The sequence below is a fragment of the Pseudonaja textilis genome, chromosome 11 (genome assembly GCF_049901715.1).
Source record: "Pseudonaja textilis isolate UNSWEBS1 chromosome 11, rPseTex1.2, whole genome shotgun sequence".
Classification (NCBI taxonomy): domain Eukaryota; kingdom Metazoa; phylum Chordata; class Lepidosauria; order Squamata; family Elapidae; genus Pseudonaja; species Pseudonaja textilis.
In genome coordinates, this window is record NC_142000.1 from 794,159 (window position 1) to 820,218 (window position 26,060).

A 26,060-nucleotide genomic window follows, 5' to 3' on the forward strand; every position below is an offset into this window, starting at 1 on the left:
GCTCCGAGGCGGAGTCGCTGAAAGTGCGCGCGCGTCTCCCCCGCTCCTCCCCGCCCGGCGCCCGCGTGGCTTGGCAAGGCGGGCGGCGAGAGCAGCTTTCAAGGAGCGGACCCCGCTCCGCCCCCGGCTCGCTTCGAAGGGTGACGCGGAGAGTCGGAAAAACGCCCGCCCGGCGCCTGCCTCTTGTTCCCCCGACGGCCGCGGCCACCACGAGAAGCCAAGCAGGACAAGCCGCTGCTTCCCCAGCCTGGCCCGGCTGCATCGGGAGAGGCGTCCGATAGCGGCCTCCTGCCCAGTTCAGCCCCGGGTCGCGCCGCCCAGCCTGCCCGAGCAGTGGCGGAGGAAGGCTCGCGGGTGCCCTGAGCGCCGACCAATCCCGCTTGCCCCGCACTGTACAGCCGAAGCATCTGCTCAGCTTCGGGGGACCCGTCGGGCCTGGTGCCCTGAGCACAAGCTCAGGAGCCACTTAACAGATAATCAGAGTTGGAAGGGACCTCGTAGCTCATCTAGCCCAACCCAAGCGGGAGACCCTACACCATATTTGACAGATATTTGGCAGTCCAACTTCTTCTTGAAAGCCTCCAGTGATGAACCTCTCACAATTTCCAAAGGCAACTTCTGTTCCATGGGTTGATTGTTTTCAGTCAGAAAATTCCTCCTTATTTCCAGCTTGAATCTCCTTGATCAGTTTCCATCCATTGTTCCTTGTCTGGCCTACAGGTCACCAATTGGTGGGCCACGGCCCACTGGTGTTCCGCAAGAAAATTTTGGTGGTCTGCAGAGAAATGCCACCCCCAGAGCACCCCCAAAACAATCCAGGTTGTGTGGGAACACTGTGCCGCCCACGTGGCCCGCAGGAACCCTTCCCACCCACTCGTTACCTGGCAAACTTGCCTGCTAAGTTGCTATTTTCCTTTCCCCCCGCCATCAGCTGTTCTGCTGTGTATTTTTCCTTCCCCCCGCCATCAGCTGTTCTGCTGTGCTGGGATATTTAGATTAGCTAGAAAGCAGGAAATCGTTGAATTTCTTGCTTTCTAGCTAATCTTTAGATGTTCGGCTTTGCTTTTAAGCAGAGCCAAACCTTCCTTAGGACAGAAGCTTCTGTTATTCAATGCAGACTCGGGTAGCAGATGGCAGAAAGATAGATCTCTGAATGAAATTGATTCTGTTGAGCAATTCGATGTGCCTGTCTGTTTTGCCTGATTTTGGGTAGAAATTGCTCTTTTTATTACAAAAAATTCAATATTTACATACATGGTGTGTTGTGAGTTACTTTTGTGAGTTTGCTTGCAAGCAAATTTTATGTGACAAATTCAGGTAACCGATGGCAGAAAGAGTGAATTTGTGATTCTGTGAGCAACTCAATCTGCCTGCCTTTGCCTAATTTGGGGTAAAAATTGCTCTTTTTTAAATAAAAAAATCAATGTTTACATAAATATAATATTTATATACAAGCCGTGCCCAGCCAGTCACATGACCACCAAACCACACCCCCAAATTAGGCCAAGCCCACAGAACAGGTTGTTAAGAAATTTACAACCACCCCTCCCTCTGTGTGTTTGTGTGTATGCGTGAGAGAGAGAGAGAGGTTAGATATCTCTCCCACCAAAGTCAGCAAGCCATCGTCAGTCAAAATTCATATTAGTGGTCCCTGGGATTTAAATGAGTTTGGTCCCTGAGGTCCAAAAGGTTGGCGACCCCTGCTTTAGAGAATAGCATGACTCCTTCCTCTCTGTGGCAGCCCCTCAGATATTGGAAGACTGCTATTCTGTCCCTGGTCTTTCTTTTCACTAGACTAGCCAAGCCCAGTTCCTGCAACCGTTCATTGTATGTTTTAGCCTTCAGTCCCGTAATCATTCTGGTTGCTATTCTCTGTACTCTAGTCTCAACATCTATTTTATAATATGGTGACCAAAACTGGATGCAGGACTCTAGGTGTGGTCTTACTAAGGCTTTATAGAGTCATATTAGTACCTCAATTGATCTTGATTGTATCCCTCTGTTAATGCAATTTAGGATTGCATTAGCTTTTTTGGCTGTTGCTGCACACTGTTGGCCCCTATTTAGCGGGTTGTCCACTAAGACTCCAAGATCCCTCTCACAGCTACTGCTATTGAGCTAGGTTTCACCCAGTCTAGATGTGTACCTTTGGTTTTTCTTGCCTAAGTGTAAGACTTTGCTTTTCTCTACATTGAATTTCATTTTGCTAGATATGGCCTAGTGTTTTAGTCTGTCAAGATCCATCTGGATCTTGAGCCTATTTTCTTGGGTGTTAGCTATTCCTGCCGGCTTAGTATCATCTGCAAATTTGGTAAGTTCCCCTTCTATTCCCTCATCTATGTTAATGAAGATATTGAAGAGTACTGGGCCTAAGACGGAACCTTGTGGCACCCCAACTGCTTACTTCCCTCCATGTAGACTTAGACCCATTAAGGACTACTTGTTGAGTATGGTTTGCCAGCCAGTTGTGAGTCCATCTAGTGGTGGTGCTATCTATCCCACTTTTTTGTAGCTTACCATGAAGTAGGTTGTGGTCTACTTTGTCAAATGCCTTGCTGAAATCTAAGTATATTATGTCCACAGTATTTTTCTGGTCTACTAATTTAGTCACTGTGTTGAAGAATGAAATAAGATTGGTTTGGCATGATCTGTTCTTAACAAACCTGGGCTGACTGCTAGTTCTTACTTTACTTGTTTCTAGGTGTTTGATGTTAGGCTGATTGGTCTATAGTTTCCTGGGTCTGTTTTTTTTCTCCTTTTTTGAAGATGGGGACCCCATCAGCTCTTTTCCAGTCCTCTGGTAGTTCCCCGGTGCTCCAGGATTTTTGAAAGATATGGTGCAGTGGTTCTGAGATGACCTCTGCCAGCTCCTTTAAAACTCTGGGATGTGATCCATCAGGCCTTGGTGATTTGTTTTCATCAAGATCAGACAGGTCTTCTCTTACTATTTTTTTTTTTATTATTTTAACTTTTATTTCTGGTCTATTACAGTTATGTTTTTGGTGGGTTGAGCACTGGGCCCCAGGACCGCGGAGGAGGCACCGCAGGTCACCTGGGAGGCATGGCCGCCAGGAACCCTCGCCCAGCACAGCAGGGCGGGTCTGGGCTAAGCCCGGCCAAGGCCTGGACCACCCAGCCTCGCCTTCAGGGACATCGGCTTGTCTCCAAGGTGTGGCTCGGCTCCTTTGAGCGAGGGGTGGCATTGGCCGGGACGAGGCGCCGGGAGCCCCAAGGACAAGCTCCGCCTGGCCGCCTCCAGCAGAGGCTGCCTGGGGAAACAGCCGCCGGCTCGGCTCGGCTCGGCTCGCCTCTTTCCGCAGCTTTCCCCCGCTGCAGACGGCCGCCTGCCCGGCTCCCCTCCCTGCGCAGCGGCCGCCTCTGGGGCGCCCCGCAGCCTCCAGCCGAGGGGAGGGGAGGGGCCAGCAGACGGGCCGGCAGAGGCGGGGGCTGCCCGGCCACAGTTGCCCGTCTGGGCCGCGCCGCGTTTGCCTTGCCGGGGCGGCGTGTGGGGGATCCGCGCTCTCGGGACTCGGAGCCGAGCGCCCGCCGCGGGGTTGCGCTTCCCCGGCTGCGCAGCTTGGGCGGGCGGGCGGGCGGGCAGGGCCGGGGAGGGCGGACTCGGCCGGCATCGGCGCGGGAGCCAGAGCAGCCCGGCCCCCACCCGCTGACCCCCGATGCAGGAAGCGGAAGACCCCGCCCGGCGCCCTCCCCTCCATCCGGGCTCGCGCCGCGCCCTTCCCCGGCGGACGGCAGCTCCTCGCCGCCTCCTCGCCCTCGGCTGGCTCCGCGGCGGCGGCGGCTCTCCGGTAAGCGGGGCGAGCGGGGGGGTGTCGGACCGCGTGCTGCCTTCGCGGGAGAGATGCCGGGGAGGCGGAGCGCGGCGACCGCCTTCTCCGCTGCCCGCCGAGCGCCGCCGGCCTCTCGGCTCGCGCGCCGCCGCTGCTGCAGCCGGCGCAGGAGGGCCGGGGCGGCTCGGCGGGCGCCGCTGCAGCTGGGGCGGCGGGAAGGGGCGTCGCCGCCTCTCGTGGGTTTGAGGCGGGCCAGCGGGAGGCGAAGGCCCGGCCGGGGGATCCCGGCCGGGCGTCGAGGCGCAGCGGCCTCCCGGGCGCGGCGGGGTCCGGGCGGCTGGGCGTCGGCGCTTGCGAGGGAGGCCCCCGCCGCGGACGGAGCCTCCTGGCCTCAGCCCCCGCGCGCCAGGCCGGGCCTCGGAGGAGCCCCGGCCGGTTCCTTCAGCGGCCCCGGGGAAGGAGCCCCGATCTGGAGGCGTCTCGTGCTGCGCTTCCCTTTCGTGCCGGGGCTGGAAGGGCTAAGCGGGGAGCCGGAGAAGAGGCTGCCCGGCGGAGGATGGGCGAAGGGCTGGCAGTCGGCTTTCCAGCTGGGCGCCGGGGCGATGGGCCCCCGAATAGGATCGACAGCCGTGCTCGCCCCCCAGGGAAGAGCGAGGGAGGGACGGCGGGGCGGAGGTGCAGCTGAGCACCTGCAGAGAAGGGCGTGGAGGTGTGAGCGTTTGGCCGGCAGGCTGGCCGGCGGAGGAGCAGCTGTGTGCCTCGCTTAGCCGCTGCACGAAAGCTGCATCTGGGTCGCTGGGAGAATGCCGGGGTGGTGACATTGCACAATAGAAAGTTATCATTACATATGATTAGGCAGATGCTGATTCAAAGGTTCCGAAAGGCAAATGAAGATTTGCACAGGGCAGGACAGGTTTTTGCCTGACAGGGTTGGGAAATCCATAAATGTGACTTGGATGCTGGTGAAATATGATATTAAGCAGAGTGCAGATCTGAAAATGCGTCTTAACAGTACCGAGTTTGTGCTTGATAGGGAAAATACAACAAGCAATTCACCATAAATAAAGAAAAACTAAGAAATGAATTTGTATCCCTTGGTGAAGATGGGAAAAGGGGCACATAAATTTCAAAATGGCCAAATTCTTAGTAGGGTAGTTTGGGGTCTGGCATGAAATGAATAGTTATTACTTATTAATCGAATTGGTGCAGCGACCTGTGTTTTATTATCTGCATTGCAAAATTGGGAACATTTTAAGAAAACATAAATGCTGGGGTTGTGGGGATCAAGCAGGGTTGGTTGTGGTTTAAGGAAGGATCCCTTGCAGTGTAGGAGATGAATATTGATTAGTCTTAAGTGAATTTTCTTTTCTTTTTTTTTTTAAACTCTTCGACTTTAACTCTTTTGGCTTATTGTTCCTTGTTCTCATATGAAGTTTCTTTCCCTGAAACGAAACAGCAGGATGGAAATGGTTGCAGGCTGTCTCAGGAGTCCAAGGGCTAACATCCCTTGGTCCCTGGCGACTGTTTCCAAGCCCAGCTTCTTGTATTGTATGAATCCAGCCTTTGGTGCAGCATGTACTTGATATATAGGACATCCTGGGAGAAGGTTTGTTGGGGAAAGCCCCCCCCCCCCCACAGGTCCCTTAAGACTGACATCTCCTCAGGAGAAGAACCCAGAGGCCCACTGAGCCTTCATGCAGGGGAGGGGGCTGTGTCTCGACCCAGAAGAACCTTTGGGATTAATAGGAAACGTTTTCATGAATTCCAGTGTTCAGATCTCTCATCATAACTGGGCCAGCAGGAAGGGATCTCATGTGGTCCTGGGGAGCAGTGCCCCCTCCCTCAGCTGAAGAACATGGAGCTTAGACAAGGGAGAACCTCCAGCCAGCTGACTTCCTCTTTCCCCAAGGAGCTGCATTCACACATTACACTTAAGCCCTGGGTTTGGTCATTTGAATAAGCCATAAGTTTTTCTTTTTTAAAAGAATTTTATTTTTACAACAAACATAGACAAACACAAACATAAAACATCAAATAAAATCATCTTTCCATTATACAGTGTGTCGGTTGGTTATAAGTTTTTCATACAACACACTAAACCATGAGGTATGATTTGCCCATCCTGTTGGTTAATCCAAAACCAATCAGACTCCATTAAATCTTACCAAGCAGGTTTACAAAGCTATTTCTGACTGTGAGAACAATCAACCTTGCTTGTCCTCAGAAGTTGTGGGAGCTTCATCCCTGGAGACTTTGAAGAAGAGACTGGACGGCCATCTGTCAGAAATGCTTGGGCAGGGGGGTTGGACTAGATGACCTACGAGGTCCCTTCCAACTCTGTTATCTGCTACGGTGTGGTTTTTGGTTTTACCTTTGCAGTTAGCCATGGTTGACAGCGTGGGTGTTTGTGGCGGGGAGAAGTGACCAGGTGTGCCCCCTGCCTCTCAGACCTGTGTCCAGCCTCAGGTTACAGGTCCGAAAGGGCGAGGTTTGCATTCTGCAACCCTGATCTGTTTTTCACCTTTGCGGCAGGTTCTGCTGGTTTAGAGATGTGATCCTGAACCCCAGAGGTGCCTCCTTGGACCCACAGCAGCAACCCCAACTCTTCTCCCCCCCCCCATGTGAATTGGATACTCAGGGGAGGTGGTGCTATGTGAGGATGGCATCATTCTCCTTATTTTTAATCCAGGAACTGTTTGGGATCTGACAGGATGAAGTGTGAATGGAAGTTAAAATAACAAGTAATAAAAGTAATAAAATTAGTGATTACGTTTAACCTCTCACCCACTTTTAAACATTTTTATATGGCTGCACCTCCTTTAATTTGAAATATTGTCAGGTACTTAGCAAACCTGAATGAACTCAAAAAATGCAATCTTTGACTGGAATGAACTGCTCAACTTTTTGCACCAGAGTTCCCTTTGCGGCTTCTTGCCCTGCGGGGACTTTTCATTTCTGTCCTGGTAGAGAAAATACGGTTCTGCTCCGGGGATGGGAATTGGGGGGTGAAGGAGAAGGAGGGCCTTCGTCTTCCTCCTGGCCCTGATGAGATTCAGCCAGACTCTGGTACACCCCCCCATGAGCTTCCTCCTCCGATCTGGAGGCCCTGGGGGAGAGCACAGCGGGGGAGGGGCAAATCCCATGATTTTTCCCTTCCTGAGCGCCTGGGTGGAATTTCCTGTTGCCGGGGGCAACCAGCTGGGCCTGCGTGGTGGTTGTCCCTGTTATTTTGTACAGCAGAATAAAGAATTTCTTAATTCTCCTTTAGATTGTGCACGATCTTTTCTCTTTGCAATCCAAAAGTGCTACTATGGCTGATTTTGGAACAATCGCGTGTTCAAATAAATGTGTTGTCTCCTATGGCTTTAACCATTTCATCAACCTTGTGCTTCTTTTGGTTCACTATTGCCTCAGATCTTGTATAATGTCAGGTGAGGCTCCGTTCAAAATCCAAGAAAGGAAACCTTAGACTCCATTGTTAGAGAGAAAAGGACTTTTACTGAAAATGGATGTGGTAGCATCAGAAGAAATACAAGATAGGTGCGAAAATCACATATAGAAAGTTATCCCCATGTTCCCACCCCCAGTAGTTCAAACTGGCCATCCAATCTGAGGTGTGCATAATGTCATGTGGGGCATCTTCAGGTGGTGTTTCAGACATCTGGCAGGCCAGGACAGTTGACCTTGGCCTGGATAGATAAGGGGCTACATCTGCATAGTAAGCAAGTAAGCATAGTCAAGAAAACATCCCAAGTTTTACATTTCACACTCTCAAGCCTCCAGCATTCTTTCCCCCCGCACTAGGTCCAATTAATCTTCCCTCCCCCCATTTTTATGGCAGCCGGAAAGACAAGCAGAAGAAGGATTCTTGAAGGCTGACACCTTCTTAACCATCAGAAGTGTGGGCAGGTGTGACTTCTCCCACGAGCCACACTCCTTGCGTCTCCGTGGATCCAGAAAAGTCCACCAGCAAGCAGCTGCCCCTTTCTGATGACTCTGCATCCCTTCTCCATGGTCAGCGCTAAAGCAGGGACAAAAAAGCAGCTTCCCGTGTCGTCTTATGGTCCCACTGGGCACTCTCTGGATGGATGAGGCTGACCTTTGGCGTCCAAACCCATCTCGCCCTGGGACGGAGCCTTGCTCTCTTTTTCCTTCTGGTTTTCTAACCCACGGATGTGAAACTCAAGGCCCGGGGGCCAGATCCACCCCACGGGGCCACCCTGGAGACAGGGAAGGACTGGCCTCTGCCAGGAGGGCTGTATGCGGCCTCCCTGGACTCCGTTTTCTCTGGCCACCAAAGGCATCCCTGACATGAGTGACATTGAGCTGGCCACGCCCAACCTGGCAATTCCCCCATCCCCCGCAGGTCAAACCCAACCCCGAAGTGGCTGGCCCTCAATGAAATTGAGTTTGACACCCTGTTCTAACCCATTGAATCAGAAAAGGATAATATATTTATTGTTCAATCTTAGGTGGCTTCTAAACCGCAGAATTACTAGGACCGTTTTTTAGCCCTTTTTAGTACTGTAGGATGTTTGATTTTTGCCCTGTGGTGTTGCTCATCTCCGTGAATTGTCATCTCTATGGCTCTCTTGGAATGTCACTGAAAGCCAAGTTCTTTACCTCCCCAGGTCGGACAGGAATAGGGCAAGGGAACCCCTGGCCTAAGCGGGAGGGCCCAAGCGGGGCAGCCCAGGTAGGAAGAGCTGTTGATGTCACTAGCGGTAGCCCAAAGTTCTGATAGGAAAGTCTGTCTCCACTTCAGGCAGATCTCCTGGCCAGCAAGGCTGCCAGAACCTCCAAGATCTGGAAGGATTTCTGGTTCAGAGAAGCTTCTTTGATTCAAGGATGAGGAGAACATCTGAAGGTTTGCTTCAAGCGTTGTAGCTGTTGAGATTCATGGAATGGTGGCCAGCTCCTTTTGAGGCTCAGGAAGAGTGTTTTGCCAGAGACGTTTTTATTGGGAACTTTGCCTGAGGTTTACAACTAAGACTTAACCTACTTGATTATCAATTATCAAAGCAGCCAGGATTGTATTTGAACAAAATTGGAAAAATGAGAAAATTCTGATGGATGAGGAAATAATTAAGAAAATAATGAAATGTGCTGAAATGAGTAAATTGACAATGGCAACTAAAGAACAAGAGGAAAAAGGTTATTATAAAATTTGGAATTTTATTTTATGAATGGTTAGATAGAAGAGTAAGAAATTGAAATATGTAAGTAATATCTATTGCTGATAATTGAATGAGTTAGACAGAGTAAGGAAATGAATGTGAAATATACTATTGAAAGTCAATAAATATAATGTTAAGGCTAATATAGTAAGTATATATGTGATATAAAACACTGATTAGAAGGATTATAAACATATAAAAGTAAAATATGTATGATAATGGTGCTATGTGCATAAAGAAATGTGTACCCAACTGACACACTGATGAACAAAAAGGTTTTATTTGTTTGTTTCTCTTGTTGTTATAAAAATAAAAAATATATTTTTTAAAAAAAGGAGAGTGTGTTGATTCCTGGGCAAGAGGAATCAGGCCCTTGTGACACAGGGCATTGCATTTCTTCCACTTAGGTGTACCTGGACAGGTGATAGTGGTCTGTTATTGTTGGCCTTGCTAGGCCAATCAGACAAGGAACATGACAATGAAATCCCTTTCATTGTAAGGCTACATTAACAGAATCTTGCAAGTCTGAAGGTACAAACTTTATCTCTGATCTGTTAGGACTGGCCCTTCCCATGATTCATCCACACACATCCCATTAAAGTGATGCAAGTCCTGTGAAGATGGCCTGCACTGAATAGAAGCAATACGGTTAAGGTTGGATAAACCAGTAGCAGATTTGGTTTAAGCAATACCTACATGCATCAAAATATTTTATAAAAATGTGATACTTTGCCCCCTTGAATACAGAATGTATTCTGGTTATTAGGATAAACCATAAGACTGTGCTTCCTGGTTTAGCAGTCAGGAAATGCAGGAGAGATGAATCGGATTCCCCCATTCCCAGGAGCAGTACACCGTCAGGGCTCCAATAGATTCCCTCTCCTGTCCAGAAAGATGGTCAAGACACTTTGGTTGCATCTAGGACAACTTGCTACAGACAACTTGCTACAGACAACTCACTCTGGGACAAAGGTTACGCTAATACCAAAGAAATGGTGGTATAGAATCATTAAAGACAGAATGCAAAAGGAGGGACAAAGCAAAATGTGAATGAGAAAAATTAAAATTATTTGAAATAAATAAAATTGTTGAATTGTCCCACAGAGTTGCCCCGTAGCGAGTTGGCCATGGCAAATTGGCAGCAGTGAATTGGCCGTGGCAAGTTGTCCCCTTCTGACTTTTGTTTCAGAGGACATTGCAGTCATAAGGTCTCCTAAGAGTAGCAGTATTTTTATTGCTTTATTAATTGTTATTGTTTTTTATGGATGCTGTTGTTGTATACTGCAAGCTGCTTAGAAGTACAGTGAGTGGATGGTCTTAGGGGTTCATTTGCTCCCAGAAGACTCCAATCATCCTGTTTGAATGGTTCAAGAGGGGCGCACTGGGGTCTCCCACCATGCGAGATGAAGGGGACTGAAGCAAGTCTTTTCCGTGGACCTGACCCCAACAGGTGACGAGCCCCTATTCCCCTCACTCGGGCAGCAGGGAGTCCTGGCATTGGTTAGTCTTCCCTGCAAGGCTGTAACAGCTGTTGTTCTGCTCCATGAGACACACAGTTTATTGGTCCTTTATCCTCCTGACTCTCCTTGGAAATGGGGTCAGCAATGTATTTTAGTAAATAAAAATAAATAAAAGAATATAAAAAAGAATAAGAGGGCCTTATTAGTTGCAAATGCCAACATTTACTTCTTGGAGAGGACATTTGATGCCCTCCAGACGTCAGAAGTGAGCAAGGACAGAGTGGCTCCACCAGCCTATCATTGCCACAGAGGCAGAGGAGTGGTGGATTGGGCCCTTTTCATGTTGCTGCCCAACTGCTGAAGGGAATTGACTGCACAGTTGATGGTCCCTCCAGGCAGACACTTTTCCTCCTATTGAACCAACAGCTGTCTCCGTGTAACTTCAATCCTTCATCTGTCTTGCTTTGGTTTTGATTTTGGTTGGCATCCTGCACCAAGGTGAGCCTTAGCCTTTCTGCCTTTCTCTTGTCTGTCTGCTGAGAAGGAGAGGGGCTAATTGGAGGGGGGGGGTCTGTCAAAGAGGAGGCTGAGGGAGGAAGGCCAGCAACTTGTGCAGGGCTGTTCCGCCACAGAGGGCAGGGCCAGAGTCTATGGGGCAAAACTGCAAGGAAGGCAATGCAAGCTCAATGCAAGGAGGGATCACTGGGTGCTGCACGGAGCTGAACTCAGGGTGGAATCTGACTACACAAAGTGCGTAAGACGCATAAGATGATTACTTCCCCAGATTTGAAAATCATACATTTGTTGTCGCAATCTAATACTGCACGGTTGCACTGAAGTTCAGCTTGGAGTCAGATTTCTCTTCCAAAGACTTTTTCACAAGTGCCAGGCATCTCCCATCCTAAACACGAACATTTGTTTTTTCTTTCCTAAAGAAAAACTTCACTGTGTTATATTCAGCCCAATTACCTAATTCAGAGGCCTCCAAACTTGGTGTCATGCCCCTGGTGGAGACTGACTCTGAAGAAGAGGAGGAACAGCCAACAGGGAGCGGGAGTGTGGCTCCAGAGGTGGTGGAGGAGGAGGCTGGGGAAGGGCAGAGGTCGGCTGAGCAGTCAGAGGAGGATCCAGGCCCATCCCCTCTCCATCCTAGGCCACGCAGAGAGGAGAGGATCAAGGAAAAGCGAGGTCTACTCAGGAGGAGATTACCATGATCCTCGTGGCTTGCAGCTGGGAGCTATGTATATAAGCTTGTAACTGTGTAGTCAGAATTGTTGGAGTCAAAGTTTAGTGTTTCCTTTGAAAGAGGTTTATCATTGTTGGTGTTCTTCCCATGGACTCTCCTCGGTTATCTTCCTGGAATGTATGATTAATTATCTTGGCTTGCTTCGGAACTCTCGTCAATGCGGTTTGTTTTGGTTTCCTTTTGCCTCATTATTTACTTTTGTGACTTTGAACTGTGCCTAATAAAACAGTGAAGTTAAGTTGAAGGCATCAGCGGACTTTAATGTATGTTTTGGGCTTGGGGTTATTTTGAGAGACTATGGGTCATCACACTTGGCAACTTTAAGACTTGTGGACTAACTCCCAGAATTCTCCAGCTATGCTGACTGGAGAATTCTGGGAGTTGAAGTCCACAAGTCTTATAGCTGCCAAGTTCGGGGACCCCTGGCCTAATTTATCAACAACAATTTGAATTATATTTTTCTCTTCCACTTATTCTGTCTCACACACGCTACTTAATCAGCATACTTTCACCCAAGAGGTGGGACTGAAGAAACAAGAAGAGTCTGGGAAGATTTGTTCTGACTTTGGGTAATTCCTTCCCTCCTGGCACTTCCCAGCCCTGCAGGATTTCTGAAAGGCCAGCACAGGGTTGGGAAAGGCTGCCTTTGGCCCACCTGGCATGGTTGCCCCAGAAGCAGCTGAGTCGTTCTGCTCTGCCAGCCCCAGCCAGTATTTGGCAGTTTTCACTGAATGGCTAGTTTCCCTTTCCATGTTTATTATTCCTTGGGGCCCTATACCAACCACGGCTTGTTCATGGCTCTGGGCATTGTGGGGCATTTGTCCAGAGCCTCCCCCCCAACCCCCAGCTCCTTGTCCCCTTGGCTGCAGGGCTGGTCACTTGTGCTAGGACTGGAGGCAGCTTCCTCCTTCAGCTGCCTTTTTCTCCACAAACCCTCAGCAACGACCGTTGTCTTGCTTGCTCTAAGGAGACGTCATTCCTTTTGTGCCTGGCCCAATGATCATCCTGTGTCTTCTGGCCACATCGTCTCTTTTCAGTTGTCACTCGTGCATGTGTTTGTATAGACTGTTCTGCCCCTCCTTTCATGGCTCTTTGGCCACCTCCATTATCCTCAGAGAGCAAACGTGTCCTGGCAGCCATTTATGCCTTTGGGGGTTTCTGTACAAGTCCAAAGGGCTTCAGTGGAAAAAAGGCTGTGAATTGGGGAAATGCTTTGCAGGAAGCATATGTTTCAAGCATGTGTTAAATGCCAGGAGGAGCAATGAGCCCAGTAAGGTGGCATCTCTCCTGTTCTCTGGCACAGGAGCCCCTGGCTGCTGGAAGTTCCTCCCAGTGAGATCCTTCTGAACATAAATGAGTCAAATGAGAGACTAGAAGGGGAACTCGCCAAATTTGCAGATAACGCTAAACTGGCAGGAATAGCCAACATCCCAGAAGACAAGCTCAGGATCCAAAGAGATCTTGACAGCCTTGAACACTGGGCCCTACCCAACAAAATGAAAGTCAATGTGGAAAAAAGGAAAATTTTACACCTAGGCAGGAAAAGCCAACGGTATAAGTACAGATTAGGTGAAACCTGGTTCAAAAACAGTAATTTTGAGAGAGACCTTGGATTCCAAATACAATCGCTTAAATATGAGCCAGCAATGTGCGGAAGCAGCCAAAAAAGCTAATACAATTCTTGGTTGTATAAACAGAGGCATAGAATCAAAATCATGTGAAGTATTAGTACCGCTTTATAAAGCTTTAGTAAAGGCCACACCTGGAATACTGCGTCCAGTTTTGATCACCCCCAAAAAGATGTTGAGACTGGAAAAAGTGCAAAGAAGAGCAGCTAAGATGATCAAAGATATTGAGACAAAAACATGGACAGTTGCAGAAAATTGCTATGGCTAATCTAGAGAAAAGGACGGGGGGGACAGGATAGCAATATTCTAATATTTGAGGGGCTGCCACAAAGAGGAGGGGGTCAACTTGTTTTCCAAAGCACCAGAAGGCAAGACAAGAAACAACGGATGGAAACTAATCAAGGAGAGAAGCAACCTGGAATTAAGGAGAAACTGCCGAACAGGGAGGAGGACGATTGGCCAGTGGAACAGCTTTGCCTCCAGATTCATCACTGGAGGTTTTTAAAGAAAGACTGGACAGCCGTCTATCTGAAATGGTATAGAGTCTCCTGCTTGAGCAGGGGGTTGAACTAGAACAGTGGGCGCCAACCAGTGGGCCAGGGACCACTGGTGGTCTGTGGGACTCATTTCTGGCGGAGTTTGGGGGAGAGAAAGAAAGACTTCTGCTGCTTCTGCTGTTTTCCTTGCATGAAGCCAAAAGTCTCAGTCTCTCTCTCTCTCTTCCCCCACCCCCCAAGAATGAGCTGGAGACGTTATCCTGCGATCCCAAATAAAGAATGATCAATTGGTAGGAAAACGGGGTGGGAGATTTTCCTGCAGACTTTTTGTGGGACTTTCCCAGGGTCTCTCTGGTCCGGGAGATTTAAAATTATGAGCTTGTTGGTCCCTGAGGTTCAAAAGGTTGGCGACCCCTGGACTAGAAGACCTCCAGGGTCCCTTCCAGCTCTGTTTTGTTTGATTGATTTTGGGCTGTCCAGGCTTGCTTTGCAGTGCCTAAGCCCTTGGCGGCTGCTTTCTTTTGGGGTTCTCCAGTCTCTTTCTCACGGTCTCCTTCAGCAAGTCAGTGGTTTCCCACCTGATCAAGCAGGTGGGTCAACAGCATATCTGGGGGCAGAGCTTTTTAATGGAAATGGATCCTCTCGTGAACTCTTTTCCTCCGAGGATGCAGGAAATTGACAGGGGTCCCTAGCAAGTTCCTCCCTGGCCTCCTGGTCCTTCTTCTAAGAAGAGGCGTTTCCAAATCTTGCTGGCTTCCGGCCTCAGAAGAGCCAGCAGATCCCTTTCCCCAGGCAGGCCAGGCTGTGTGAGGATGGCTGTCGGGGCAGGCTGCAAGGGCCGGGGGGGGTCTCCCCCATCGATGGGTCTCCTGCTTCAGGGCTGGAACATCGGTCACCGTCCCAAGGGGACTCAGGGGGGAACCAAGAGGGGGGCCTGCCTTTTCCTTGAATTGAGCAGCTGAACTAGGCAGTTGGGGGGCTGCCTCCCTCCCCCGGACCGCCCTGCTCCTGCTGGCCTGGCTGCCAGAGAATGTTCCGGCCGGTTATCGGGAGTGTCCATTGGGGCAGCGCTGGCCTGGGGGAGGCGGGGAGCCTGAAGCGGCTCTCGAGGCAGGGAGTCCACCTCCTCTTCGTTGGGCTGCAGCTGCCCTGCCCTGCCCACAGCCGCTGGCTCAGCCCAGCCGGAGGAAATGACAGGGCGGAGAGTGCCCGGGGCCCTGATGGAGGGCGCTCTAGAGCCCAGGGACCCAGCCTTCCCTGGCCTGGCAGCTCCGGGGAGGCAAGTGGGAGCCCCAAGGGCCTACCTGCATGGGCCCCGCCCCTAGTGCTGTTGCTGCAGCAGCTCCTGGAAGAAAAGCAGCTCCTGCCCTGGGCAGGGAGGCCGTGCGGCTGCCGGAGGCTTGTTCTGCACACGGCTGCTTGCTGGGTTGGGTAACCAAAACTTCTTGCCCCGATCTGTCGGCCGGGGGGGCCTCCAAGTTCCAAGACAACAACAACAACAACTCAGAATGTGCAGCCCAACGTTTGTAAGGAACTGAAGTGGCATTTTCCATCCTGCCCGGCCCTCCCTTTAGGGGCTGAAAGCAGCTTAAATCCCTCCACAGCCGCCCTCCTCCTCCTCCTCCTCCTCCTCCTCCTCTTGCCAGTCCTGGGGGAGGCTGGGACAACCCCAGCAGTCTGCACAACGGGCCTCCGCCAACTCAACAAGCAGCCTGGCGCCTTCAGGCCCCCGGCAGCCATCAGGCATCTAGGCACAGCTTCTTCCCCTCCTGCCTGTGCCAGCTGCCGAAGTTCTTGGGGAAGACCTCCTGCTTGAGTCACCGCCTCCTCCTCCTCCTCCTCCTCCTCCTCCTCCTCCTCCTCCTCCTCCTCCTCCTCCTCCTCCTCCCTCCTCCACGAATGACCTCTGGCTACCGGTTTGCCTTGGCGCCCTGTTTTCCAAGGCAGGGAATGATGGGGGAGCCAGTCCCTTCTCCTCCCACAATCTTGGCAATGCTCACTTTGGGAGCCGAGCTGCCTTCCTGGCTTCTCTCAGGGGGCCCTCAGGAGCCATCGAGGGGCCTTCCGCTGCTGGGTCTCTGGGGAACATATCCAGCTGCCCTTTCCCTGCCCCCCTTGGAGCAAGAGCCCCCTTCCGCTCTCATCCATCCTGCCCTTCCAAAATGTGAGGAGCAGATTCCGGAGCCTGGCTAATCTGCCTCGCCCGTTAGCATGGCACTGTGCCAGCCCCTCCCTCTGGGACCGAGGCTTTGCACTCGCTTCGGTGCCACAGCCTTGGGCATAGGGGGAGAGGAACCATGGGGCTCCCAGGCAGGGTCTGGGGGGGTCTTGAAAGGACCAAACGGGGCAGAGGAGACCCCCCTTTTGGAGCAGGAGGATAGGGGAAGAGGAGTCTTGGACAACCGCAGGCCACTCACGTGGCTGCAGCCACAGGCCAATACTAGCCCAGGGGGAGGGGCTGCCCTTGCTGGCCCGTGGCAGAGTCCCTTCCCCGGGAGTGCCTGATGGAGTCGGCTGGAGTGTGGCCTTGGCTCTTGGCTTCCGCACAGCTGGCCAGGAATAAAAGCCCCTTTGTGCCTTTTTCCTGCAGGCAGTTAATGAAACGGATGCTGGCTGAGAGGCTGCAGCCCTATTAATTGGATAAATCAGCCGGTCTGACAATGCAGGGAAGTTCCGAAAAGCCCCCACCGCCCTCGGATGCGATGGTCCCGCAGGAGGCACCCAAGGCAGGCCGGCCGGCCGGAGGGGAACCTGGAGCCTCGGAGGGGCTGCCTGGGCTCCGGGGCTGGCTTTCTGCTCGCTCACTCGCTTGCTCTTGTGCCCTGCGACCCTCGACTGTTGGTGCGGAGCCTCACCCTCCCCTGGTGCAAGTGAAGCGGGCAGCAAGAAGACAGGCTCAGATGAGGGGGAGGGGAGGCGCTCGCAGGAGCCTTTCTGCTGTTTGGAAGGAGGCCCTTGGAGGGCTCTGTGGATTGAGGGGGGGGGGCAGGAAGGGGGGGCCCACCTGTCTGGAGGCACCTCCCCTCAAAGGCCAGCCAGCTGAGTCCCCCCAGCCATCAAACAGTCGCAACAATATGGACAGGCCTCCAAGGGAAGAGGGTCTACGACAGGCAGGCCATTTCACCACAAGGTTTCCACTCGGGGCTTGGCCGGCTGGGGTCAATTTCTGCCCAGTGGTGGAGTGGCCTGAGAGGATCTGCTGGCCGGATTTGCTCCGTGTTAGTCTGATGAAGCAGCGGGAACCTTGACGGTGCATTTAACCGAAAAGCTAGAAAGGAACTTTTAACCAAGAAAAATTGTAAGGAACAGATTTCAGCTACACTTCCAGATCACAGAATCACGGGAGTCTCTTATATTTAAATCTGTGATGGGATCACAAGGGATTCTCTTGGCCTTAAGACCACAACTCATCCTGGAACCCTCCTCTCTCTTTGCCCCAGGACTCTTCATCCTCTTCACGAACTATTTAAATGAGTTAGAAAGGGAACGTCCCAAATTGGTGGATGACACCAAGCTGGGGAGAAAAGCCCATACTTTGGAAGGTAGACTCAAGATAGAAAAATCCCTCAAGGGACTTGAATGCTGGGCCTCATCTAACAAAATGAAATTCCACGTAGAGAAAGTAAGTTTGTCAGTAAATTTGTCTTTTTAAAACACAGTATTTTGTCAATGTTGCAGGAAGAACAATCCAGTCTTCCTCCTGTAACACCTAGAGAGAAAGAACAGAGACCTGTTGAGCTGTATAATCTGTAACTGTAGTCAGTGTACAATACATTAACAATGAGAGTAGATGCGACTCCTTTTGGTTAGGTTATCTTTATTTCTTTGCAAATTAATTCAGAGCCTATCCTTTAGATGCTAAAATGGAAATTACATTTTTGATAAAATGTGTGGCCTCCAATATTTCTGTTACTTCTCATTGCATGTGCCGTTTGGGCATTCTCTTGTATATCCTGTTTGGTATCAGTTTTGTGGATGACACCAGCCTTCAACATGCTGGACTCAAAATTTAGAAGGATCTTGACAGACTTGAGTACTGGGCCCTGTTCAACAAGAACAGGGGTTTAGAATAGGTGGTGCCTGGCTCAACAGAAGCGACTCTGAGAGGGATAACTTGGAAAACTTGGCAAAATATTTTCTTTTTTCCTGGTTGAAATGGCAAACGGAGCCACTCTGTGTCGTGTTTCACATGCTCCAAACTCTCCAGGCTGAAGGGAAGCCTGAAGATGGAGGCACCCTCCATCCCAGCAAGTGACTTCGCTGTTGGAGCTGGTGGTCCTAGCAGGCCTGTGGCCTTCCGAGTGCCCAAGGGGGGCTCTGGCCCCAGTTCCAAAGGCTGGCAGTCTTGGGCGATTTGCAGAGGCTGCACGAGAGGCTGCTGGGGAGCCCACCAGGTGGCTTGCAGCCCAGAAGGGCCCCCCCAGAGGCGGCTGACGGATGAACCGAGTATGAAATGGAAGGGAGGGCAGATTCCCAGGCAGCTGGCAGTGCTGAACAGGAAGTCCTTGACTTACAACAGTTCATTTAGTGACCCTTTGAAGTTGCAGCGGCACTGAAAAATGTGACGACCAATTTTTCACACTTGTGACCGTGGCAGCATCCCCATTTGTCACAGGATTTGCATCCGGATGCTTGGCAACGGATTCATAGTTAGGACAGATGCAGTGCCTGGGGATCACAGGATCCCCTTTGGTGATCTTCCGACAAGCAAAGCCAGTGGGGAAACCAGGTTCACTTAACAACTGAGTTACTCATTTAATAGCTTCAGTGATTCACTTGGCGACTGTGGCGAGAAAAGTCATACAACGGGGCAAAACTCACAACAGAGTTCTCCCTTCACAACATAAATTCTGAGCTCAGTGGTGGTCGTAAGTGGAGGACTAGCCTGTACGTGCGGACAGTCTGTACATGTGGGGCTGCTTCCTTCAAGCCCTCCTTGGCTCCTGGGGGGCTGCATAGGAACCGGAAGTTCTGCCTCTCGATTCCCCACCCTGAGGAGAAGCTGCCGGCCGGTGGAAGCCCTTGGCTCCCAGGGGAAGGAGGGAGGGGGCTCAGGACCAGGATTCCTGGCGGGGGGGAGTCTGGCTGCTTTCATGTCCTTTGCGTTGCAGGGGGTGCTTTGGTAGAGGAATCTGACTGGTAAAAAGATGTTTATTTTTTCACATTTCAAAAACATCTTTTTTTAGTAACAGCATGATTCCAGGTTTCGACATTTCCATACAAACATGACCTTGGTTACATTTTCATCTTTCACATTTGATCTCATATCGTTACATTACGTATTTTCTATACATTTTCTCAAATACTTTCCTCAAACTTATTTTATATATTTTCTATTCATTTCTTATTTCTTTTTACTTTAAATAATTCTCATATCTTCATATTCATTATACTTTATACTTTTATCTGTCACATTTACAATTTAATCGCATATTCTTATTTCATTATTCCAAAAATTCCATCCTAATTCAAAAAATTTCCCCTATAATTACTAATTTGAGTGAACCACCCCTTTAGCTTATACATCATTTAATTAAGTCCTTTTTAATTGCTAATAATTTATCACTTTTTAATTGTCACCTTAAAAGCTAATAACAATAATCTCCTAACAACTACGTAACAACACGTATGCATTTTAGGCCAGAGGAATCTGACATTTTGAGGAATGGTTTAATATTTGGAACAATGTTAATATTTGGAATTCCAAAATATTGCATGCATTTCTACTGCAAGAGGTTGTCCATGTGGGCTTTGGCTGGAGACTTGCAAACGGCAGTGCTGACCGTGGTGTGTTCCGATCTGTTTATGCTGAGAATAAGAGCCGCTTTTCCTTGAAGCATGACAGCAGCACATCTTCTATGTGGGGCCCATGGATGACGGGCAGCTGCCTCGCGTGCTACCAAGGGGGAAAGGCGGGGGAAGGAGGGGCCGTTGGATCCACTTGCACCCTTTGGGGGCCCTGAGCCCCTGGTGATTTGACTTGTTGCCTGTTTCATTGCGTAATTGCAACCTTTCTCTCCCCCCCATCCCAGGTTCACATTTTGGCTGAGCACCTGCCAGAAGCATATTGAAAGGTTGCGGCCACAGAGAGCAGCGCAAGGAAGTGCCACCCTGCAGCTCCATGCCTGGCAGATGCCACGCGAGGGAAGATGCTGCTGCACTGACTGGGCATTACCTGTGCCGCCTGGGGGGGTGCCCCGGGCCAAGGGTGCAGGGAGAGCCCGGCCCAGCCAGGAGACCTCACTCTTTGGCAGAGCTGCAGATGTACTGCTCTCTCGCCAGCCCTGGGAAGCAGAGGGCCTCCTCAGAAGCGAGGCGCACTCATGGGGAGGGGCAGCCGCTCTCCACAATTCGGCTGGGGGCCTCAAGGAGGCGGCTTCTTAAGCCCGAGGATGTTGGCAGCGTGGCTCTGATAGCGGCTGCTCTCCCTCCCTCTGCGCCAGACCCAGCATCCTGAAGCTAGGAAGAGGAGGCAGAGACCCCCAGCCCCCCCACCCCCCCGAGTCCCAGCAGTCTCCAAAAGGAGAGGGTCTTCTCCAGGCGGAAGAGACATTTTCAAAACGGGTTTTGTAGGAACTCAAAACGGCAAGGGGGCCCTGCGAATTTTCCTTCTGCCGTTAAAGGTCTGGTTCCCGAAGGCAAAAGTTCTTGGGTGCTTCAGTGCAGGAGGACCGTCTCTGGTCGGGCCATCGCTTGCCCTGGTTCGGGAGGGGTAGTCCAGTGAAGTCCACCTCTTGGCCGGCCCTGCTCCCCCCTCCCCTTTCCCATTGGCTGCAGCTGTGTGGAGGGGCCTTCTCCTCGGAGCCCGCCATGAAGTTTTCCTTGCGCTTCTGGTTCCTCTCCACGGCGTTCCTGCTTGTCTTCATCATGTCGCTGCTCTTCACCTATTCCCACCACAGCATGGCCTCTCTGGACCTTGGTGGACTGAACGGGTTCCACCAGGTGAAGCTTGTGCCCGGTTACGCCGGCATGCAGCGCCTGAGCAAGGAGGGGCTCTTGGTGAAGAGCTGTGCCTGCCACCGGTGTGCCATGGAGCCCAGCGACACCACCTGGTTCGACAGCCGCTTTGATGACCACATCTCCCCGGTGTGGACCAAAGAGAACATGGACTTACCGCTGGATGTCCAGAGGTGGTGGATGGTGAGTCCCAGCAGCTCTTTGCCGAGACCAAAGCAGCTGCTCAGCTCCTGCAGGAAAGGCAAGTCCCGCCTCCTGCTTGGGCGAAATTGTCTCAAGAACTTTGCTGGGCAGTTTTGCAAACTATCCCAAAGTCCTTTTGGAGCTGCTCTGTGGCAAAAGCAGGACCGAGCTCTTTTTCATTGTCTAAGCTGTGTGATGCTCTCCTGTCTGTCCGTTCCCTTCACCCTCAGCCCTTTGAACACCCCGCCACCCCTTGTGTGCGTAAGAGGCCTCTGAGCATTCCTGCCTTCGGTTTTCTTCAGTGGACCTCCAAGCTGACAAGCCTTTCCCTTCCTTTGAGACTGTGGAGCTGATCTCTTTTGGCAGGTTTTTTCCTTTCGTGGCAGAACCCTGAAAAAGCAGAAGAATTAATTCATGGGAGGAAAGGGCAGGTGGGGGCTTAGAAGCAGAAGGCAACAACGCTAATTTGGTGTTGTATCTTTTATAATCAGCCAAATGTTGCATCCAAATGTGGTACAAGAGAATAACAGAGAACAGAGTCTGGGGTGGGGGGGAGAAGCATTCGTCTCTGGAATTTGCAGCCCTGGCACCCGAGGCCACGGAGACAGGAGCTGGTTGGCTTTGCCTCAAGTTGAGGCCTTCCTTGTTTTGGTTCCCGCCTCCTGGCTTCCTACTGAGAGCCACTTCAGTGCAGTGAGTGAAGGTGCTAGTGAGGAATAAAGAGACGCGAGTTCTAGTCCTCCCTTAAGCATTCAGGAGTGCAGGACGGTCACTCCCTCTTAGCCTTAGACAGGGAAGTCAGGAAAGAAGCCCCAGACTTCCTGAAATGGGTCCTGCAGCTGCTCCCTTGGGGTCAAGAAGGAATGGCCACCAGATCTGCCTTTTTTGCTTTGTCCTGAGGTGCTGGGGACCTCAGGCTACGCCAGGGCCCGAATGTGCTCCTTGTCTGATTGGGGTCACCTAGTAGTAAATGCCGTGTTTGCTCTTGCGAACCAGTGCAAACTTTGTGGCTGCTAAAGAGTAAAATAGCAGTCATGCCCCCCAATTAATTCTATAGACTCACCCGGAGCAGCCATTTTTAAATGTGGCTGAAATCTGAGAAAGATTATTTCTTGTGAGTCAAGAAATGCTCTGCTTTCAAATACCCTTTTACAACAGATGAAGCATTTAACCGTTGACTAGAAAAGGGCCATAAAAACACAGGCAAAAGACATTTCAGGACCACGAATTGCAATCCAAGTATCTGGGTATCTAGTAGTCAACCTCAACTAGCATGGTTGCAATTATAATAGTCAGATCAGATCAGTCCCCTTTGTCAGATTTAGCTTTGACAAATAATGAGCTTCATCAACATCGAGTTCAACCTGTGACTTTGGGAGGCATTTGATGCCTTTAATAAGCCCCCACTCCTGGGCCTGCAGGCATTGCCTTCTAAACTAGCAAGGGAACGTTGGTCTGCTGGCCTGGCCTGGCTCCTTTCTTTTTGAGAAATTCTGGAAAATGGGTGAAATGCCAGGCAGGAGGAAGACAGGTATCTAACACCTTCACAAGGTTGTGTGTGTGTGTGTGTGTGTGTGTCTGTGTCTGTGTTGCCATGTTTATGGTAGCTCTCTCCAAGTTGAGTGCAAGAGGCAGGCTGGAGGGGAAAAGCCGGAGCCGCTGCCTCTTGCAGTGGTTGCAGAGGCAGCCTTCGTTCTTTGGCTGGAAAGCTGCAAATGACCGGAACTTCACAACAGGACCGGGGAGGAAGGGAGTCCTGTTGTGATGGTCTGGGATGACCTTGCATTCCGTGGGTTGTCCAAGATGTGGTGCTTTTAGACTAAGCCTGCTTCCTTGCAGGAGGCTGCCCCACGTCCCCTTTCTCACCTATGCACATTCTCTCTCTTGCCTTACCGCCCACCCAGCCCTTTGCAGACTGACTCTGAATGTGGCCGTGTGGAATCCTCCCTGCTGTCCCTGAGGCCTCAGGATGGGCAAAGGAGGGGAGGATCCAATGGAGTCTGGGGGGCTGATCGGGTGAAACGTGGCTCTCCTGTTTCTCTGCCAGAGGAAGGCAGTCCTTGTCCACCTGTCCTGCTCCTACTTCTGGGTGCCCTTCGATGCCCTCACCTGTTCCTGAGTCTGGTGCCAACCAGCCTCACTGTCCCCGAGGAGAATTTCCTGGGACACCTGGCACACCCCAGCTTTGGCGAGAGACCACCGAGGGGTGCTGCTTTTCTTGATCCAAGGAAGCAGAAGCCTTTGGATGTGTGCCCTGTTCACCTAATGTCCATGGGGCTAAGCTGAGAGCACTTCACAGCACACCCATGCCTGTTATAGCTAAATTCAGTCAGCCAGCGTAACAGTGAAGCATCAAAAACCAATATAGCAGTAGCCACTATTATGTCTCCAGCATTGCCTTGTGATACGTAAAACACCACGGAAACATTAACACTGAAAAAGAGGCTGAGTCTTTCAAAGGTCTTCAAGATTCAGTGTTACCTTAAATTGGGGGGTGGGGGGGTGGGCAGCATTGCCTCCAAAGGCCAGGTGTGGCTAGACAGTCAGTGGGTGGGGAAAAGGTGGTCTCTGGCTGCTACTTGTGAGCTGCCCCCAGAAGCCTCTGGCTGGCTGTCGTGAATAGCCCTGGACCAGGTGGGCCTTGTCCTTGTTCAGTTCCTCGAATGGCCCTTCATCAAGCAAAGGGGACTTTGAAAGAGGATCTCTTACAGAGGAGGCTCTGAAGGCTTTGGATGAGCACTTAATGGCGGCAGACCACTTCGTTGCACCTGAGAGGGAGCTGTGCCCCAAAGATGAGTCTCGTCTGTGTTTGTAAGGTTCCCTGGCGGTTGATACTCCCTTGGATCAACAGCTCCCGCCCAAGTGCTCGCGGCCCAAGTTCGGCTCTCCTGTCCTCTCGTTCAACCCCCACCAGACCTTTTCAACTGTTGTAAATGGTTCCGCTTTTTCTAGATGTTGCAGCCCCAGTTCAAGTCCCACAACCTTCACGAAGTGTTGAGCAAGCTCTTCCAGATTGTTCCGGGCGAGGATCCATACAGGTCCCGGGAGTCCCCATCCTGCCGGCGCTGTGCTGTAGTGGGCAACTCAGGGAACTTGCGAGGCTCTGGCTATGGCCAAGACATCAATGGACACACCTTCATCATGAGGTGAGGGGCGAAGTGGGGAGGGCGCGGAAAGGAGGACCTGGCAACTATGGGTGGGGGGGTGCAAGCAAGCAATTTGTGCAAGTGATATATTTATCATGGCTTTTATTATGCTCTGTTGCCATCAGAGCAACCTTTAAAGTTTGTGTATCTAAAAATATATGGATTCCAACAAAATAAGCACAGAATTGGGTCCTCAGAAAGTTTTCTGAGTGTTTCATCCTAAACCAAGCATGTCTGTGTCCTTCAATTAGATGGGAGCAACTCTTTTAGCCGATTTGATTCTCCAGATAGGCCACTGTGAGTGTGTATGATGGCTGGTCCTATAGAGTTCTGGCTGGAGGCAGCAGAGTTGTGAACCAAGCTGACCAGTACAGTTTGTTACCTACATTTGTCTAGCGGCGCCTGCAAACTTCATACATGAGATTCAGAGAAGGAATTAGCAGAGAATAAACCACCTGCCTTTTCTAGAGAGGAGGCAAAGAGCTGAGCAAGAGCCAGAACTGAAAAACATAAAACAGACCTTTCCTGAAGACCAAGATTTCTTTGATCCCACCACCTCCGGTGTCCTCCTCTCCATTGGAAGAACAGATGGGTGCATCTCCTGTGCCTCTCACACTTTTCCTTTCCTTTCCTGGCTCTTTGGAGCCTTTCGATGCTCTTTTCGGACTCTTGGTGGTGTAATTTGTTTCAACATGAAACATTCAGTTTATCATCAACCATAGTTCCAAGTAAATAACTTTGTACTTGTTTCTCTTAAATGTCAGTCAGTGACCTTTATCCCATTTTTCTAGCCATTAGGATCAATTTTATTTCTGTCTTCTAAGAAATGAAGTGTCTCACCCAATTTTATATTATTTTAGAATAGAATAGAGCTGAAGATACTTTGGAGGTCTTCTGGTCCACCCCTTGGCTCAAGCAGGAGAACCTATACCAGTTCAGATAAGTGACTGTCTAGTCTCTTCTTCAAAGCCACCCATGATTTCTAAGGAAGTTTCCAATTCCAGGTTGCTTCTCTCTTTGATCAGTTTTCAACCATTGTTTCTTGTCCTGCCCTCTGATGCTTTGGAGAATAATTTGACCCCCTCTTCTTTGTAGCAGTCCCTCAAATACTGGAAGACTACTATCATGTCACCCTAATTCTTCTTTTCTTTAGACTAGCCAAATCCAAAATCCTGCAGTCCTTCTTCATATGTTTTAGTCTCCAGGCCTTTGATCATCTTAGTTGCTCTTCTCTGAACTTTTTCCAAAGTCTCAACATCTTTTTTGTAGTGTATGGTGACCAAAACTGGTTGCAGTATTCCAGGTGTGGCCTTAGTAGGGTTTTATAAAGTGGAACTAGTACTTCATGTGATCTTGATTCTGTGCCTCTGTTTATACAACCCAGGATTGTATTAGCTTTTTTGGCTGCTCTGCACACTGCTGGTTCGTGTTCAGGTGACCATCCACTAGGACTTCAGGTCCCTCTCACAGTTACTGTTTCTGAGCCAGGTATCGCCTAACCTGTGCTTCTACCTTTGATTTTTCCTGCCTAAGTGTAAAACTTTGCTTTTCTCCAGATTAAAATTCATTTTGTTCGATAGGGCCCATTGTCAACTTTGTCAAGATCCTTTTGGATCCTGAGTCTTCCGGGATGTTGGCTATTCCTGCCAATTTGGTGTCATCTGCAAATTTGATGAGTCCCCTTTTATTCTCCCATCTAAGTGATTTATGAAGATATTGAAGAGTACTAGGCCTTAGACGGAGCCTTGTGATACCCCACTACTTACTTCTCTCCATGTAGATGTAGTACTACTTAAGGACTACTCCTTGAGTACGGTTTGTCAGCCAGCTACAAATCCCTCTGGTGGTGAAGCTGTCTATTCCACATTTGTTAGCTTCCAGTTCCTCATCCAAGCCATTGATAATAATGTTGGAGAACCATTGGGGCCATTTGCTAACACTACAATTTAGATATGCTTTTCAAGAAATTATTCGACTA

General features: G+C 50.5%; 1 protein-coding gene across 1 annotated transcript in view; it reads left to right on the forward strand.

Moving 5' to 3' along the window:
• Positions 1 to 3,627: 3,627 nt before the first annotated feature.
• The window catches only part of ST3GAL2 (ST3 beta-galactoside alpha-2,3-sialyltransferase 2), a 30,222-nt gene continuing 7,789 nt past the window's right edge, over positions 3,628 to 26,060 (forward strand). Inside the window, exons 1-3 of the mRNA XM_026714423.2 lie at positions 3,628 to 3,806; positions 19,829 to 20,936; positions 23,889 to 24,082. Coding sequence (XP_026570208.1) covers positions 20,607 to 20,936; positions 23,889 to 24,082 — 524 coding nt within the window. The 5' untranslated portion in view covers positions 3,628 to 3,806; positions 19,829 to 20,606. The remainder of the gene's footprint in view (positions 3,807 to 19,828; positions 20,937 to 23,888; positions 24,083 to 26,060) is intronic.